Below are 17434 nucleotides of genomic sequence, written 5' to 3'. Positions count from 1 at the left end.
AAAAGGGATGCTAAACTTCTAACCCCTTTACGTAAAATTTAATTACCGAACGATGTTTCAAATTCTTCATTCTCATTTGTTACGCGCATATACGAGTACTTTTACTCAGAATACGCAGTCTCTTGCTTTGACTGTCAATAACCAACTGATTCAGAAACACGATGCGCGGAGTGTATACACATGTACGTTGTGATAGTCAATGTAATCATGCAGAGTGTAACACTATTCTAAAATTAATTCACAATGTAAGGCATTTTTCATTCTTTAACCCTAATAGGTGTTCCCATGAAGCCTTCGGCTCGCTGTACATTATCCGTTAAAATTGTTCTTAATAAAAAGTTGTAATTCTTCACTTGTTTTTATTTATTTTAGTTTGCCCACCTACAAACTTGCGATAGTTCAAAAATTAATGTTCAAATCTAAATAGGTTACGGTCATTGTCTTGCGTGTAATAACAAATAGCGGAGCACGTACATGTTCAAGGGTCATACTATCCATTTTCACATAATTAAACTAAAATAATTTAGTTTAAGTTGTAACTAAATCGTTACTTAGTTACACTCCATCGTTATACTGCAGTAAGATACAAATATTAATGGTCAAATCAGAATATAGTTAAGGTCTTGTCCTATTTTGAAATAATTAAATTGAAACAACGTAGTTGTCAACTTAAATCATTACAATCGTTACTACAAAAGGAAAACATTTTAGTCTGTGAGTAACGCGGATTCCTATGGTTAACACTCGCCGCTCCGCTACGTACGCAGACAGACACGAGAGGAATGACAAGTGTTAAGTATTAGGTATTAGCATTATTCACACTCACACATTTTTCTTTGATGAGGATTCAGTGACTTTTTATGACATTTCAAACAGCTTTATCTCTGTATCTACTGTGACTTAAGGCCACATTCAACGGTTTCGTCAACGCACCGCAGTATTTTGAGTTTTCGTTTGCGATATTTGGCATAGAGATTATAATTGCTTATTGTATTTTATGCGTTGCGTTTCGCAAAATTTGCAAAGGCCGTTATAGAAATTTGTATGTATGTTTACATCAGAACAAACCATAAAACCTTCTTCTAAGACGCCCTGTATATTATTTTTCTTCAACTTATAAACAGTCAGTGTCAATGGATTTTTCTGCTTGTGATAACAGGTTTTTCATGAAGTTTAAGCATTAAGATTATATATTTTAAAGTATCATTAAATTTGTTGCAAGGCTTTTAACTAAATATTTTTTGTTGAAGAAACTTTAAAAAAAGTGAAAATACTTTTATGAAGAAGTTTTGAAACACTCCGCAAACCTAGTATTTAGAGTAGTTCTGAACAGCTAATACTAAATAAAAAGTATAATGAATGATGCTTATTGCATTGCTAGATGGATTGAAGCGTTGTAGAATTTTTAATTGGTATTACATGCGCTGCTACTACCTGTAAATACTCATGACGGGGACATATAGCCTCGATGCTGACGCCTCTATTAAACCCCCCCTACTCATTCACTCATTTATTACCTGTAAATATTACATCTGTTTGAAAATTAAATTTGAAGAGAAAAGTAGAACACGGAATAAACACTCTGTTTCAGACAAATTGGTAAAAATGTACATATAGTTGAAACAAGTAACAATATTTTAGTAAGATGTTACAAAGTAAAAGAGAGAAAAATATAATGTATCAAAAACGTTCAACCTAAACAGTTTATTTCACAGAAATTGTCATAGAAGTTTAACATTCAATAGCAAATTACATGCGAAAGAAAAATCTTTAATCACGAACAAAATGATCAATACAAAATCACCAACCTATAATTAATGAAATGCACCGTTCCTGTACAATTATTTACAATATTTGAAAATCAATTAATAATTAAAAAGTTAATATAATATAATATAATAACAATTTCTTGCATGTTTACTCATGGAATGCTTAGGACAGATGTCTTCAACCGTATAAATAAACAATAATCAATCACGGCACATATACACAGAGCAAGCATCACAAAGTTAGTTCCAAATCAACAACTAAAACCCTTTCTCTGCAGGTTCAGGTATTTCCTGTCATAATATTTCTTACAATGTTGTCAAAATTTCTGTAACAGACGAAATAAAATATATAGATTTAAAAACAGGTATACAAAATTGAAAAACATATACATACGGAAGCTACGATCTTAAAAAAATAAACTTTCTACCTCTAATTGGGTATATACTTAACAATAAATAAAGTCTAGAATAGTGTTACGAAAACTACTTGGTACACCTAGTTCATTAGTATGGTTCAGTTGTCATATGCTTGAAGGACATATAACATTACATCAGCGATGGTCTTTGACTATGCTGCACTGTTGAGAAACATACTATTAACAAGTTCTTTTTATTATTACTATTAACGGAAAAGCAAGGATATATCTCGGAATAGGTAGGCTCTGCAGCTAACCACATCATTTAAGATAAATTAATAAATTAAAGAAATTATTTACTCTGCAGTGATCAGTAATAATAAAACACATAGCACCCAAAAGTCAAGTTGCTTTTTATGATATACCTTCTTTATATATATATATATATATATATATATATATATATATAAGTAGTACTCGCATGACTTAGCCTAACTTTTGGCGCCCCACCAAAATTTTGCGCCCCTTTTTCGTTTCAAAATTTTGTTTGATTTTTTTGTTTAAAAATTTGTTTCAAGAAATTTTTTGTTTGGAAAATTTTGGTTTCAAATTTTTAAGTTTGTGCACTCATTGATAAAGAACCGGAACTGTTTAGAACAAAAACATCTGGCAACACTTTATCATGATGCAATAGTACACGTCAAAACATGGTAATGCAACGTCATCAGTTTTGCATCATCATTCAAGATAGTATTCTTCATAACGTCATCTTTGCTACTTGTCTAGAGTTTCTAAACTCACGTGATGTGATGAAATTATTTACCAAGATTACTGATTTACAACAGAATATACCTTATAGAATATATCTTAGCTAGCCAAATGATCTTAACTACAAAGTTTGGATTAAGAATCGTAGTGTAGCTTGAAAATGATAAGGATATTATTTTACCGGCAAGATATTTACCCATGGAAGCTTCAAAACAAGAAAAACTATTACGTTTCTTAAACACTGGATCAGTATCTTTCATTTCCTTTTCAAAATTTGTGGAAGTTATCAAATAACACGTTTCTAGACAATAGTTAGTTCTGCTAAGGTAAACAATTGACCTAATTGAGACCTAACTACAACATGTAATTATATTATTAATTCTAAGACAGGTATATCGAGAGAGGTATTCTTTAAATTTGGGAATAGTGATAAACAAAATTTTAGTATGAGACGCGAAAATTTGAAACAATACTTTGAACTTCAGTCATAGCTCATAGTCTAAGATCATTGGTGGTGGTTGATTTTACCGTGAGTTTTGAGTAATCTGATAGGTAACCTTATTGAATCTTATGAATGTTATGACTCATAGACGACAGGCAATACATGCTACAACACTTTGAAATTTAATCACAAGATGACGTAATTTGAGTCATTAATCACTAGCAAAGTTATTGTTGATGCAATTTGATTGGTTGATCACTATCTTTCGTTCAATCTGACTGGTTGATCACTATCTTTCGTGCAATCTGATTGGCTGATGATTTTCAAACCTCTGCTGCATTCAGTTTTAAGTTTTGTTTAACATTTATCGATTACTGTTTAAAAATCTTGGTTTGAACAATTTCGTTCAACATTTTACACTCACTGATAAATATGATCAAAACCGTTTATTTGTTAATCGAATAGTTAAAAACCGGATAATGTTTGACGGTTAACCGTGAAACTTAAAATTATTTTAGTTGAAATTTTTTGTTTGAAAAATTGTTTCCAAAATTTTGTTTGAAAATTTTTTGTTTGTAAATATTTCGTTTGAAATTTTTTTTTTGTAAAATTTTTGTTTGAAATTGTTTTTGTTTGAAAATTTTTGTTCCGAAATTTTTGTTTGAAAATTTTTTGTTTCAAAAATTTTGGTTTGACATTTTTTTAAGTTTGTCCACTCATTAGTAAAGAACCGTTTCGTAACTGTTTAGAACAAAAATATCTGGCAACATTGTTTATCATGATGCAATAGTACACGTCAGAACATGGTAATGCAACTCATCAGTTGTGCATCATCGTTTGAGATAGTATTCATGATAACGTCAGCATGGCTAATTGTCTGCAGTTTTTAAACTCACGTGATGTGATGAAATCATTTACCAAGATTACCGATTTACAACAGAATATACCTTATAGAATCTTAGCTAGCCAAGTGATTGCTACAAAGTTTGGATTAAGAATCGTAGTGAAGCTTGAAAATGATAAGGATATTATTTTACCGGCAAGTTATTTACCCAAGGAAGCATCAAAACAAGAAGAACTATTACGTTTCTTAAACACTGGATCTGTATCTTTATGCTATAAAAGACTCGTTGGACGGAGTCATCAATTTGAATTTACTACACAGCCGGATATGTGAATTTGGTTTCGTCAGCAAATGTGATGAAATCATGAATTAAAACGTTAACAAATTCCTTTTTAAAGACGTCAGCCGTAGCTGTATGATGAAATCTTCAATCACATAATGCAATCTATGAATTTGATTTGGTTAGCACATTCCTTTCCAATGACGTCAGCTATAGCTCTATGAAATCAGCAAAATCCGTGTCAGCACATGAAATCATTCGACAAAGTGAGTTTCAGCAGGAAAGATGTGTACTTCTAACGATAAAGAATTCCTCTTCGCAAGCTATTATCTGATAAATATATTTAAAACAAAACATGTCATGGTTGGTATCTGTGCTACAACGTTTGAACATATAATTCGATTGGGCTAAGCAGAACAATTTGGTGTACAACTGAACTTTGAAGAATGGAAAATATTATGTACACGTATCGACCAAATGAATGATTATTTTCATGATGAGCTAAATGTCACCATAGTCAAATCATTAGGCTCAAATCATGAAGTGGTGCTGCGTACAGTCCTCGAGGAGAAGATGGTGCTGTTACGTAAAAAGAGTACATTGCATGAAGCCCGCAACATGGTGTATCTAACGCAATCGGAATGGAACAAATTAATCAATGTATTCCAGTGTGTAAAACATGCAGTGAAAGTGTGCAACAAAACAAGTATATTCCTGAAAAAGTACTATTTTGAGAAATGTGTCATGCATATTGTACAACATGTATCAAGATGTGATGGCTGTCAACATCGTTCGTGGGTGCATACCTGTATTGATAAACAGTTTATTTGTGATCAAATGGACATTGAGTTTCCACCAATTGACATTGCAATAGACCGTAAAAGATTTCAGTTGGAATTTAAAATTATACGCTAAAGACAAACTAGTGCATGAAGTTCAAAATACATTATATCGACAATATCCAGATCCTTTATCTGGTATGGATGTATGTGCAGTGTAATAAAATGACCCATTTCAATGATTTGTGTTTTTAATTTCAAGTACAACCCCATGTTCTGACGTGTACTAATGCATCATGATAAACAATGTTGCCAGAGGTTTTGGTTCTAAGCAGTTCCGGTTCTTTACTAATGAGTGCACAAACTTAAAAATTTGAAACTTTCAAACAAAAATTTCAATCAAAAATTTTGAAACAAAAAATTTTACAAACAAAAATTTTGAAACAAAATTTACAAACAAAAATTTCAAACGAAAAATTTCCAAACAAAATTTTGAAACAAAAGTCAAAAAAATTAAAGGGGTGGGCCAAAGTACACCTCCCAAAAATTTAAAGGGGTGCATTAATATACCCATGTCTTATGAAAGGAAATGAACACCTGTATACGTCTATATCACCATATAGGGTAATTAAACCTCATGAAAGGGGGTAAATTAGGTCAAAACTCTCCGAAATTTAACTTTTGGGGAATTTTTTACCCATAAAAGGGAACGAGGTGAACCACCCAAATTTTTCATGATACATATTAGGGTCCTATACTATTTTACCAAATGTTTAAATTGGGCAATTTCCAAAATTTAAGGGGTGGCCAAAGTACCCCTCCCAAAAATTTAAAGGGGTGCATTCATATACTCATGTCTTATAAAAGGGAATGGACCCCTATATACTCCCATATAACCATATAAGGTAATACCTCATGAAAGGGGATAAATTAGGTCAAAAAACCGCGGAATTTAACATTTTGGCAATTTTTTACCCATGAAAGGGAACGAGATGGACCCCTAATACCACTAGAGGTACACACCCTGGTCCTAGGCTACCATACCAAATTTTTAGATTTGGCAATTTCCAAAATTTAAGGGAGGAGGTCCTATGTACCCCTGCCAAAATTTAGGGGGTGGGCCAAAGTACCCCTGCCAGGGAGTGGTCCTAAAGTACCCCTAGGTCATTGACCTGGGCGCCCGGGCGCCAGGGGCGCAAAATTTTGGTGGGGCGCTTGCGCCACTAGAGGACGTCAAAAGTTAAGCCAAGTCATGCGAGTACTAAAGTGTGTCCCAGAAAAAAAATGTAACAATTAAAACATTCATGAGTAGAAAAACAAAAAAGTGTAATGATGTGAGAAGATGTTCTGTACATATGTTGGGGTGTGTATGTTCGTTTCTACCTCCAAAGAACACCAATCAATACGTCCAAATAAAAAAAAAAAAAAAAACGAATGAGTTTTGCTTTAATACGCGACATAAGGCGATTTACAAAGTTTTTGTCCAATTTATCACTAGCACATTTCAACTGCCGTTTGAATTCTTGCACGTTCTTCGCTGCTACGTTGCTCTCCCTCAACTTTCTTTTCATTGCTGCCCAATATTTTTCAATGAGGCGAAGTTCAGGGCAGTTTGGTGGATTGGCAACTTTCGGCACAACGTTCACATTATTGTGTTCATACCATATTAAAGCTGTGCAACTGTAATGAGGAGTAGCCAAATCGGACCAGAAAATAGTATTAGCATTATGTTGCCTAATAAACGGCAAAAGCCGGTTTTCTAAACATTCTGATATGTAAATATCCTCATTAATTGTCCCTGAAGTGATGAACGCCTCACTTTTCTTTCCACAGGAGCAAATTGCCTGCCATATTAAGAACTTTAGTGGAAATGTTGCTGTGCATTTGGTTCTTACGTCTGTAGAAACGTCCATTCGACTCTTTGCCACATAATATTTTGGTCCTGGCAGTTGTTGACTGTCGGCCAGAACATAAGTTTCGTCATCCATAATGAGACACCTCAAAAATTGCGAAGCATATTCGCATACAGGTTTCGTGCACGCATTTTTGCAATATTTTGTTGTTTCTCGCTTCTGTCCGGCACTTTAACAGCTCGAAACGACTTTAAATCTTGCTGTTTTTTTAATCCTCTGTACAATTGACTTTGTTGTATTTAAGCTATTCTGCGTACAGACGTGCTGGATTTCTTCGATGTGCACTCACAATTTTTCGCACTAATGCACTGTCACTTACACCAGCTTTCCTTCCACTCCCTTTCTTCCTGTCACACATTAATGTATCCTTGAAACGGAGAATAATGCCCCTTACGGTTTTCCTATTCAATTTAAGTTCTTTTGCTATGGATGCATATGACCGTTCAGGATTTTCTTCACATTTGTAAATCACTTGTTTACGTGTCTGTAGTTGTTTTGATGCCATCTTGCACGACTGTTTGACAACGCCACACGTCTACTAGCTACAGCACTACTCACAACTGCAAGCTTCAAGTACACAATGAAATGAGTCCTGATCTACTTGTTATTTACGAGAACTTATTATAACAAGTTGTTACATTTTTTTCTGGGACACACTTTACTTATATATATAATCAATATTCATCACTCATTTGAAAATGAGCCAACTACCTGTAAATTACTACAAAGACAATGGTGTTAAGTTTTTCAAGTTTAAATTTTGATTAGGGCAGATGAACTTGCCAAATAAATAAATGAAAAAAGTGGGCTCAAAATATATTTCAAAAACGACATTGCTGTAATATCATTTTTAAGTTCCGTTATATTTGTACATTATTAAATAACATAGTTAGACCTCCTTCTTTCTGTTCGAAAATAATTGTTATTTAAAAAGAAAAAAATATTCCTTCAAAGGAGTAATTTTTCATGTGGTCCCGGGTTCAAGGCAGAGCTCTAAAAATCTGAAAGCATTGCGGTGATTCGGACTCTGTCTCAAACTGTAGGTTCACGTATCATGTAACCTCGTGCGTGTGTCAACAAACAACAACAACAAGAAGTAGTATGTAGGAGTATAGTTGCCTGCAGTTTGAGTGCAATGCCAGATTTCATACATCAACCATCAAGTGAACGTTACAGTTTTTTCTTTACTATAGCAATTATTAAAACTCTGGACTGTTAGGTTAATAAGTTTAGAGTGGAAGACATATTGTGAGCATGGAAAACCTTTTAGATAAATTTTTGTTACTTTAAGTTGGGAGAAGTTTATTGTGAATGATGTTTGTTGAAAGTTTAACATTACTTGGTGCTGTATTTTGATGTAAAGAGAGGGCTGCCGTGGCTCAGTAGCAGACCCTTCATCCAGTAGCGTTATTTCAGATTTGGCTTGGGGGGAGACCCCTTTATATAAGTAAAATTTCTCGTTTTTCACTGACTTACTACTATTCAATGGATAAAATCTATAGAAATCTCAGAATCAGGGGGGGGGCGGGCAAATGCCCTTCCCTGCCCTTCCTAAATGACGCCCCTGCCTTCATCTCTGGTCTATAGGTTCCTTGGTTCAATCTCAGTTCGCGCCAAATAGTCTTTGTGTTAGATAAAAACAGTGTGCATGGTTTTTCTCACAATTCTTCCGTTTCTTCACACTCCCATCATTCCCCGATTTCATACATTCTTATCATCATCGTCTCCTTTTAGCCTATACACCATAATCGTGAAATTTAAAACTGAACAGTTTCATTTCATTTTTGGGGTAAAGAGGCTTAATGTAGGTTATATTTTTATATTGAATTTACAACATATAACCTAGATCGAGAAATATCAATAAATTTGTGTGTATAAGGAATTTATAACTTGAAAGTTAAAGCGTAATCATTAGTATACGAATAGGCATGACTAGTATGCTATCACATATTAATCAAACTTCTCTATAAATTTACCCAAATTTGGTGCAGAGCAATATTAAGTGCAGGGGCAGCTCAAATATGTGAATCCCTAACAGCGTTAAACGGGAAGAAAAATATGCCAGAGTTCGTATGGATGTGGTAACGGAAAGGAAAGAACGATAATGATTTAATAAATTTAAGAACGGAGATGAATCCCTCGAGGAAGCACCACGTACGGAATATCTAAAAGCCATATACGACGAGAAACTTACGGCAACTATTGAGCCTGATAATGACTGAACATATGAGATACTGGAAGAAGCATTCATTGCTGTGGAGAAACACTTCACTAATATCTTCACCAGTTTGCGAAATGTTATTAAATTGGGATGGTGAGTTTCACACGAGTTGATTGCAGCTCAAAAAGCGACACGAGCAAACGCCTACGCTTCTTAAGAGACTTCTCAGACAAAGGATGTTTCTGGATAGAAAGCTGACGTACAATGACAACTAAGCTCTTTGCGATACTTCAAATTCATTGTCATCGTTCGTTCCGCTTCCCAACAATCAAAAGCCGCCACTAAATCAACAGGTTATGATATGTGTTAGATGGATTGCTTGATGTATTGTGTATCCCAATTAATGACAGCTGCTAGACGATCAATACAGCTTGTGTATTGCAAAAATCTAAATTTGTAAGGCAAAAAATGACAACAGTGGAACCGGAGCTTGTAAATCGTAGAAGTGTTATTCTGCTTCAGGGCAACGTTAAAGAACATGTTATTAGGGTCACTGGTGATACCATTATCCGACTTGGTGTGGAAACGTTAATGCATTCTTCATATTCCCCTGGATATTGCATCATCGGACTAGCATTTGTTCCTTTCATTAAACGAGATAATTCACGTACTGGAAGACTTCTTTGATTCACGTGCAGCTCAATTCTACCAGTGTGGCATTGTTACTCTGCCCAAGCAATGGAAAACATTATATTACTTCTGGTGAAGACTATTTCTGATTTTCAAGGTACGTTTCACTTCATGCCCATCTTTTTTCCCTTTGTACAATTAAATTATGATACAACTTTTTGGATACCTTAAACACAGAAAATACGTCTCTTTGTCTGTATCCGTTTTCAATAGTAAAATAACAAATGACAGACATAGTTTGTAAGACAGTACTATAGTTTTTATATACTAGAGACGAATTTAATTATGAACTCAAACTTATTCTAACTTTCATTTCTATTAACACAAACTTTTTCTTTGTTGTTTACTTGTGTTCCCTCCCAAACAAGTGTTCGTTCAGAATCATTGTATCTTTAGCTCTATCTCTCCCATATTACAAAGTACCTACAAAAAACCAAAGAAAAATAAAAACACTTCTCCTCTAGTAATACTATTTATACTTCCCTAGCTCTAAAAATTTGACGATGGTATATTTGTATCGTAATTAAGAAGACTGACTCAATGCCTTTACTTACTTCGAGTTTATTGGATCTCCTGGAATGTAGAACGGATTGCACACGACATCCGTGTACACGCTATGCAATTTACGAAACATCTGCAAAACAAAACGTTAACCGTTAATAAAAATTCAAAATAACACTAGTGAATTGGCATGTAATAATAATAATACAACGGTGTAATCATGAGTTTTGCATTTTGAGCACACATGCATCATTTGTGGTATGTCATGAACCAAAGCAGGTCAAGCCGCTTTGTAGCTTACTAGCATGGGTATAGATAGTAGTAGTTTATACTCTGCAAAGTTACACAGTAGTTCGTTCCGTATACGACAGTCTCAAAGTGATAGTGCAACCAAGTTTAATTTGGGAACTTTTGCTTTATAAATTCGAAGAGACAACGCCGTAGACGAAACCTGAAATGTACAGAAGGTTAAGGGGTCGTTGATCACAGCACAGTAAGCACATAGATAAAAATTTTGCTCGGGTTGCAAGATTTCGCCAATCACACAAGCTCAGGAAGGCCGAAAACCAGGACTTCGAAGTCATGCGCTAGGCTATACAGGTGAATCCCGATAGTCAGAGGTTCTCAGGAGAGCTCGTTACCTCACATTCAGTGTGGTTCGTCTTCATGACCTTAGCAAAAGTATTCTGAGTTGCCGAATTCGGAGTCACCAACTGAATCCAATTCAAGCACAGAGGCAAGCAAATGTGAATAAGAAGCTCCAGGAAAACTCATGTGATCTGCATTTCTTGAAGAGAATGGTAAGGTGCAACGAAAAGTAGATATTTTCTCAAAATCATAATATATAAGAAGTTATACAAAATGTAGCCAAACATGGGCATTTTGAGCACAAGCTGATGTACGTCTGGTTGAATTATAAGGGAATAATTAACTATCAGTTCATTCCGGACGAACGAACTATCATTGTAAACCGTTGGAGCGGTAGTATACCATTGTGTGCAAGAAATACTCTGCATATACGAATAAAAAGAAGTCCTCTTAAAATAAGACAATGCTAAACCTGATACATCTTGAATGTACAGAAATAAATTCCCAGCAACTTGAGGGAACTGAACGACTACACCCACCATATGGTCAGCTCCTCTCACCCTAGAATCATTACTTGTTCCGATCCACGCCTCACTTCCTGCTCTTACTATGGATTAACACCAAGAGAGTAGAAGCTGCAATGCAGGAGTTATTCATCTCGATCAGTATAGGATTGAATAATGACCAAAAGAGGCTTCTATTGGTGCAACGGGATTGTCTCTACTTTGAATGGTAGACAACTTTGCTTGTAACTTGACGTGTAAACTAGGTAGGTTACCGAAATGTTATAGAACTTTTGACTCACCCTTATACTTTAGACTGCAGGTTACCAAATTTCCTAATTTGTCGCAAATATGGAATTCTAAGAATTTCGTATTTGCATCGTTCATCTAGTTACAGAAGTGGCCAACTCAGTGTCCTTATAGCCACCAACAAGCGTATGGTGTTCGGATAGATAGGACTCGGCCAACTCTTTCTCTTTTCTCAATGGTCAATAAATATTCTTGACACTTGTGAGACACAACCAATTCTCTTTAATCAATGCAGTCCAATACGCGTACACACTACATGTAATGTAAACGTTTGTAATGTAAAAGTCTTTTTCTTACAGAAAACAACCCTTACTAGTGCAAATTCATAATGACTGCTTTAAGAGTATAACTAAAATGTCTATGCAGCACAGAACCCTGTTTTGAATGTAAGCACCAGATGTAGTAATACATAAATCTGAAAATTAGCTAGTCTAATACAGAGAAATTTTATAATTCAAACAGCGAATTCTTAATGATTAATATTACCTATCAAAAGTTCTTTGCTGAAAGATTAAACATGGTACACTTACCATTCGTACTTCATTATCTCGAAGTGAAGTATTGGATGACTCAACAACAACGATAAACTTGATTTTCGTATTTGTTACGTACCCAAATCTGTAGTCAAGATAAGGAACATCCTCAATAATAGATAAATAATAAATAAAATAAATCTTACGACAAAATCAGCTAAATAATGTCATTTGAATACATTTCAGCAGGAATCGAATACATTGTCATGATAATGGTTAGTATTCTTGTTTCAAAACAGGAAGATACCCAGTTCAAATCCCATGGCCGGCTATCCTTACTATTTATTACTATTTCCACGACTCTTCCTGCCTCAGATATATATAGCGAACTTAACTTTAAATATGGAGTCTGGCCGACTTCTTCTCTCTTTGTTGATTCCATTGTAAATTATTCTCAAGCGCTCGCAAATTAATAAATATAAATATATAGACACAGTAACGTATTGAAGATCACGTATACGACGAAGAAAAAGTAACTAATTTGAAGTTAATTAAATAGTATTATAAGGTAAGTCTTTTCCACCATTGTGTCAAAATATGCTACCCGCGCATTCAAGTAGAAATATTTTACAAAATGCCCAATGTTCAATATCTTGGATATATAAGTATTTCAAATTACAATAGTTATATTCATTTTGCAGTACTACATGCCAATTTTCAAGGTAGAGTTCAAAACTTCTGTTTACTATCGGTAGTAACTTTCACGAACTACAACTGTTGTTGGCAAACCATCATGTATAAAATGGCACAGTTACTATGATTTATGAAAACAAAAATATCGAAAACAGTTCCATGATTTTGTCAATACAAGTCCTATCTTATATTATTATTATTATTATAAACACTGATTTCACTATCCTTTCTCAGCAAGTCTTGCTGTGTTAGAATGGCTGCTGTAATAAATCGAAAAATAAATAAATAAATCAAGCACACTTATAACAAGAAAAAACACATACTTGACATTCTTTTATTTTCTGATATACTCTTAGATGAAGTTACACAAGTTTTCAGTGGTAAATAAAATCTGATTTTTTCAGGTCAGTGAAAGAACAAATACAATAAGGAAATAACATTTTCTTCACACCAAAATTTAATTAGAGAAGTTTCCCTTTGCAAACCATTTATATTTAATCGCGTAAGATACTTACTATTCAGTTAAAGCTCCCTTGACGCACAGCTGTAAAGACTCTTTCAGTACCAGCCATAAGTACTCTTAAGAAATTTCCAACATTTCAAAAATAAATTTTTCCATGTTGGTATGAGTATGGAGAGACAGGTAAAGTTTCAAGAGGAATTATTAGCAGAAATGTCGTATAACTACAGTAATCAAGTTGAACCTGGTATGTCCGTCAGTTTAAACAAACAAACAAACAAAATATCCAAACACCAACACGAATTTGCCGAATATACCATTTGAATATTCTTATGCACTTCTTGCCCATTCCTCAGATAATATGTTCCGCACTCTGTTCAAGTGCTGAAGTTAAATTAAGACAAATTTAGAACTTAGTACTAGGCTGATCTATCCTTCTCTATGGGAAAACTTGTTACTTCAGAAAAAATAATAATAACGTCATATTGTGTTTGATTATTATCTAAATTGATTAGGTAAGTCAAAGAAACGTAAAGAAAGAATTCTTCGCAACAACTATATATACACATTCGTATTCTGGGAACTGAATAAAATTTTGGCACTATTGCATGAGGAAGATAATATTCTTTTATACGATGGATTTTTTTATATATATATATAAAAAAACAAGTATTAACCATAAAATTCTTGACAGGACTAGAAATTCGTCTCTTTGAAGTACATACAACTAAAATTGTATACTTGCACATCACAAATTATCAACAGATATATACTACGAAGAAAAAGTTAATCCAAACATTAGCCTTTATTTTAAACGGGTAATTTGACTTTTTGTTGGGGTAAAATTTTCAGACACTTGTTTCTTCTGTAGATGTTTGTATGAATTTTTCGCCCCTATTCTGCTAACAGGGGTGAATAACAGTCTTGGTTTTGTTTGTTCAACTGGATATAATAAGATTTTGCGCGCTCGATGATGATGTCTGTAACTTCGTGAATGACCATAATTACTCCAAGCTCACATGTGTAGTACTGATCAGCATTTCTATAGTTGATGTTGTCCGTACCTCTAATAGTAAATAAGGACACTCGTATCGTTTCTCACTAACATTTATATCTTTTATTAGAAATTTGGGTACGATTACGTACATTCCATACGCTAAGGAAAACCAGGAGATAATTCATCGGTGTTATATATATTTTACGTTGTGCATTCATTGTATTAGTCCTATAGTTTCCTCTCATGACTGTCGCAGCAAAGACGAGATGAGACTGTACGTCAAAATTAGAAAACATCCTGAAAGAAAGAAAGAAAAAATCTTGTTCACTTCTTGTCCCTCCCGAGTCAACTGAGTTGAGACTACTCATGGAGAGAGGCTGCGACAATGTAATCCCAACAACTTGATTACAAACTTCTAGGTTACTGTATCCAGAAGGAGATATCAGAAATTGAAGACATTGAAATTACAGACATAAAAATTCAAAATAATACGCACAACTTTATTTCATATTATTTTAAATACTAAATATTATTTTCATGTTAAACACTACAAAAAATCCAGTTACAAGATTCAACTTATTTACCTACACAAATTTGTTTTCCATTTATTTATGTAAGTAGGTAATAAAGGATTTAAATTTCTGGGCTTTCGGCATCTATGGGCATGTTAACCCATCACGTTTGAGGAATGACGTCCCTCGGCGAGCACACTATCTAGAGAAAGGGAAGGAAGGAAGCGGCCTGGGACATATATTAGGTATCACCCCAGCATTTGCCTGGTGTGAATGACGAAAACCCAGGAAAACCTCATTCAGGATTGCTGGCCTGAAAAATATTTTTACACTTTTTTGACCCCACCGGGAATTAAAACCGGGACCGCTAGCACCGAAGGCGTGAGCGTTAGCGACTACGCTACGCGGGGACACAAGTACGGTAATAAACATGACACATTTCCCACTCAGATTTTTCAGAATGTTAGAAATAAATACATAAATAAAATAAAAAATTAATTCACTTGTATAGCAGCATATGGTTACAACATAGTATTACGAAAATATAGTAAAGCATATAGAAAACAATATATTATCCCAGAAGTATAGTCTTTCTCAACCGTCTATACTTTCCTCCTTTTTATAATGAGGAAGAAATCTGATACAATTAAAAACGTTGGATATGTAAGTCATATTCACTTCAACCCAGCTTGTAAGATAAACTTATTTACTTACGTTACAATGCTTTCCATTGTAACAATATTTCCTGTTTTATACGCTACCATAAATACTTAATGAAGATCGCATTCACATCAAACATTACATAAAATGAATATAATTATTTTCTCTGATCGAAGATTAAATTTAGTAAAATTAACAGCAAATTCCTTGGGCCTCTTCTTGATAAACAACATAAACTCCGAACAATTAACCTTAAGAATTATACATAAAATAAAATATCCGATTGTTCGGTACATCATACACAAAACCACTTTATGGATCGGAATCATAGCTTGTCATCGCCTATGGCAGATTATCATAATGAACATTTGAAACTTTAATCTCTAAAGGATGACTCTATATTCACAACAATTACACGTTTCTTTTAAACCGTTTGACACCAAGATGGAAGTTTAATACACGAAAGTATTCTGTTTTAGATAACGAATATGTCGTCCATTTCCGCACATTCAATCTGAAGGATGACAGACTGTCCGCAGTATTATGCTGAGACATTTTCTATAGATAGAAAGGTTATTTTCTTATGGAACTTGGGAATCGATAAATTACGTTAGAAAATCTTGTATTTTCGTATCATCTTTTCAGTTTTGTTTCGAAGAATCTTGAATAATAATGCTTGAAATATTTACGCCGCATATACAGGCGCATCGACTATTCTGCTACATACACTACTTAATCCACAACTGACACGAACACCCAAATGTGACAGTGAAAAACGCGTACAATGCACGTGGCAATACCGCACATCAAACTGTGATGTGATCACTTACAAAAACAGAGATCTGCAGTCACTCAGGGTGATGTAATTTACGCAGAATTTCCTGACTTCTCCCGATATTCCAGATTTTTTTTTTTTTTTTTTAATTTCCCTGATATGTAGCAACACAGACTTTCCACGTTCATGGAAAAACAAGACCAAGGAAACATGACAACGATGTTACATAAGTAATATATTTTCCCTCTAATCAACCAGAACAATGACTAATAAAAAACAAATACAACGTATTTTGTTATGAAATTACAGAACACTTATCTAATAGAAATTCCTGCACAAAGCAGTAAGAAATGAAACACCTTCTCTGAAACTTTGATCTGTAACGTTAGTCACATGATGAAAGTTTTGGCACATACAAAAGGAAAACGTCACAGTGAGACACCGACAAAAAGGGTGGATGTATGCACATAAAACTGGCTGTTCTATATTAACAATATATCTTTAGAAAAATCGATAGTATTATGTAGTTCATTTCACTTCTCCAAACGCTTTATTTCCTCATCAATATTGCCCATATCTTCCATTATTTTGGTCTTCGTAGCTTGAAGCTCGTTCAGAATTATCTTAATTTTTCTGTCTGCCTTCAATTTCTCTTGTTTTCTTTCTTTCTTTCTTTCCCCTCATCCTCTCGTCGTTGATTTGTTGCTTCTGCAAAACGAGTACGAGCATTTCGTATGTAATGAATCATCGATTTCCTTATGGATAGCTTCCCAAGGTCACCAGAAGATACTACTGTATCGTACACAAGTCAGCGTGCTACTAGTTTGTTCCCTTAAATTATCTGCTACACATTACATACTGATTGAAGATCCTCTTTCTAGGTTTGAATTTTCACGAGAGAAATCAAGACCATTTTAACAACGACTATTAAATCAGTGCACTCTGAAGTACCCAAATTATT

General features: G+C 34.2%; 1 protein-coding gene across 1 annotated transcript in view; it reads right to left on the bottom strand.

Annotated features, from left to right (window-relative positions):
• Nucleotides 1-1673: 1673 nt before the first annotated feature.
• The window catches only part of LOC145675054 (trafficking protein particle complex subunit 2-like protein), a 29076-nt gene continuing 13315 nt past the window's right edge, over nucleotides 1674-17434 (bottom strand). The window contains exons 3-5 of the mRNA XM_081745421.1: nucleotides 12434-12521; nucleotides 10557-10636; nucleotides 1674-2095 (exon numbers count right to left, since the gene is read on the bottom strand). Of these exons, the coding sequence (XP_081601547.1) occupies nucleotides 2050-2095; nucleotides 10557-10636; nucleotides 12434-12521 (214 nt within the window). The 3' untranslated portion in view covers nucleotides 1674-2049. The remainder of the gene's footprint in view (nucleotides 2096-10556; nucleotides 10637-12433; nucleotides 12522-17434) is intronic.

Source organism: Thermobia domestica, chromosome 2 (assembly GCF_964235325.1).
Source record: "Thermobia domestica chromosome 2, izTheDome1.hap1.1, whole genome shotgun sequence".
Lineage (NCBI taxonomy): Eukaryota > Metazoa > Arthropoda > Insecta > Zygentoma > Lepismatidae > Thermobia > Thermobia domestica.
The sequence above is the reverse complement of the archived record's forward strand: the minus strand, read 5'-3'. Positions and strand labels throughout refer to the sequence as shown.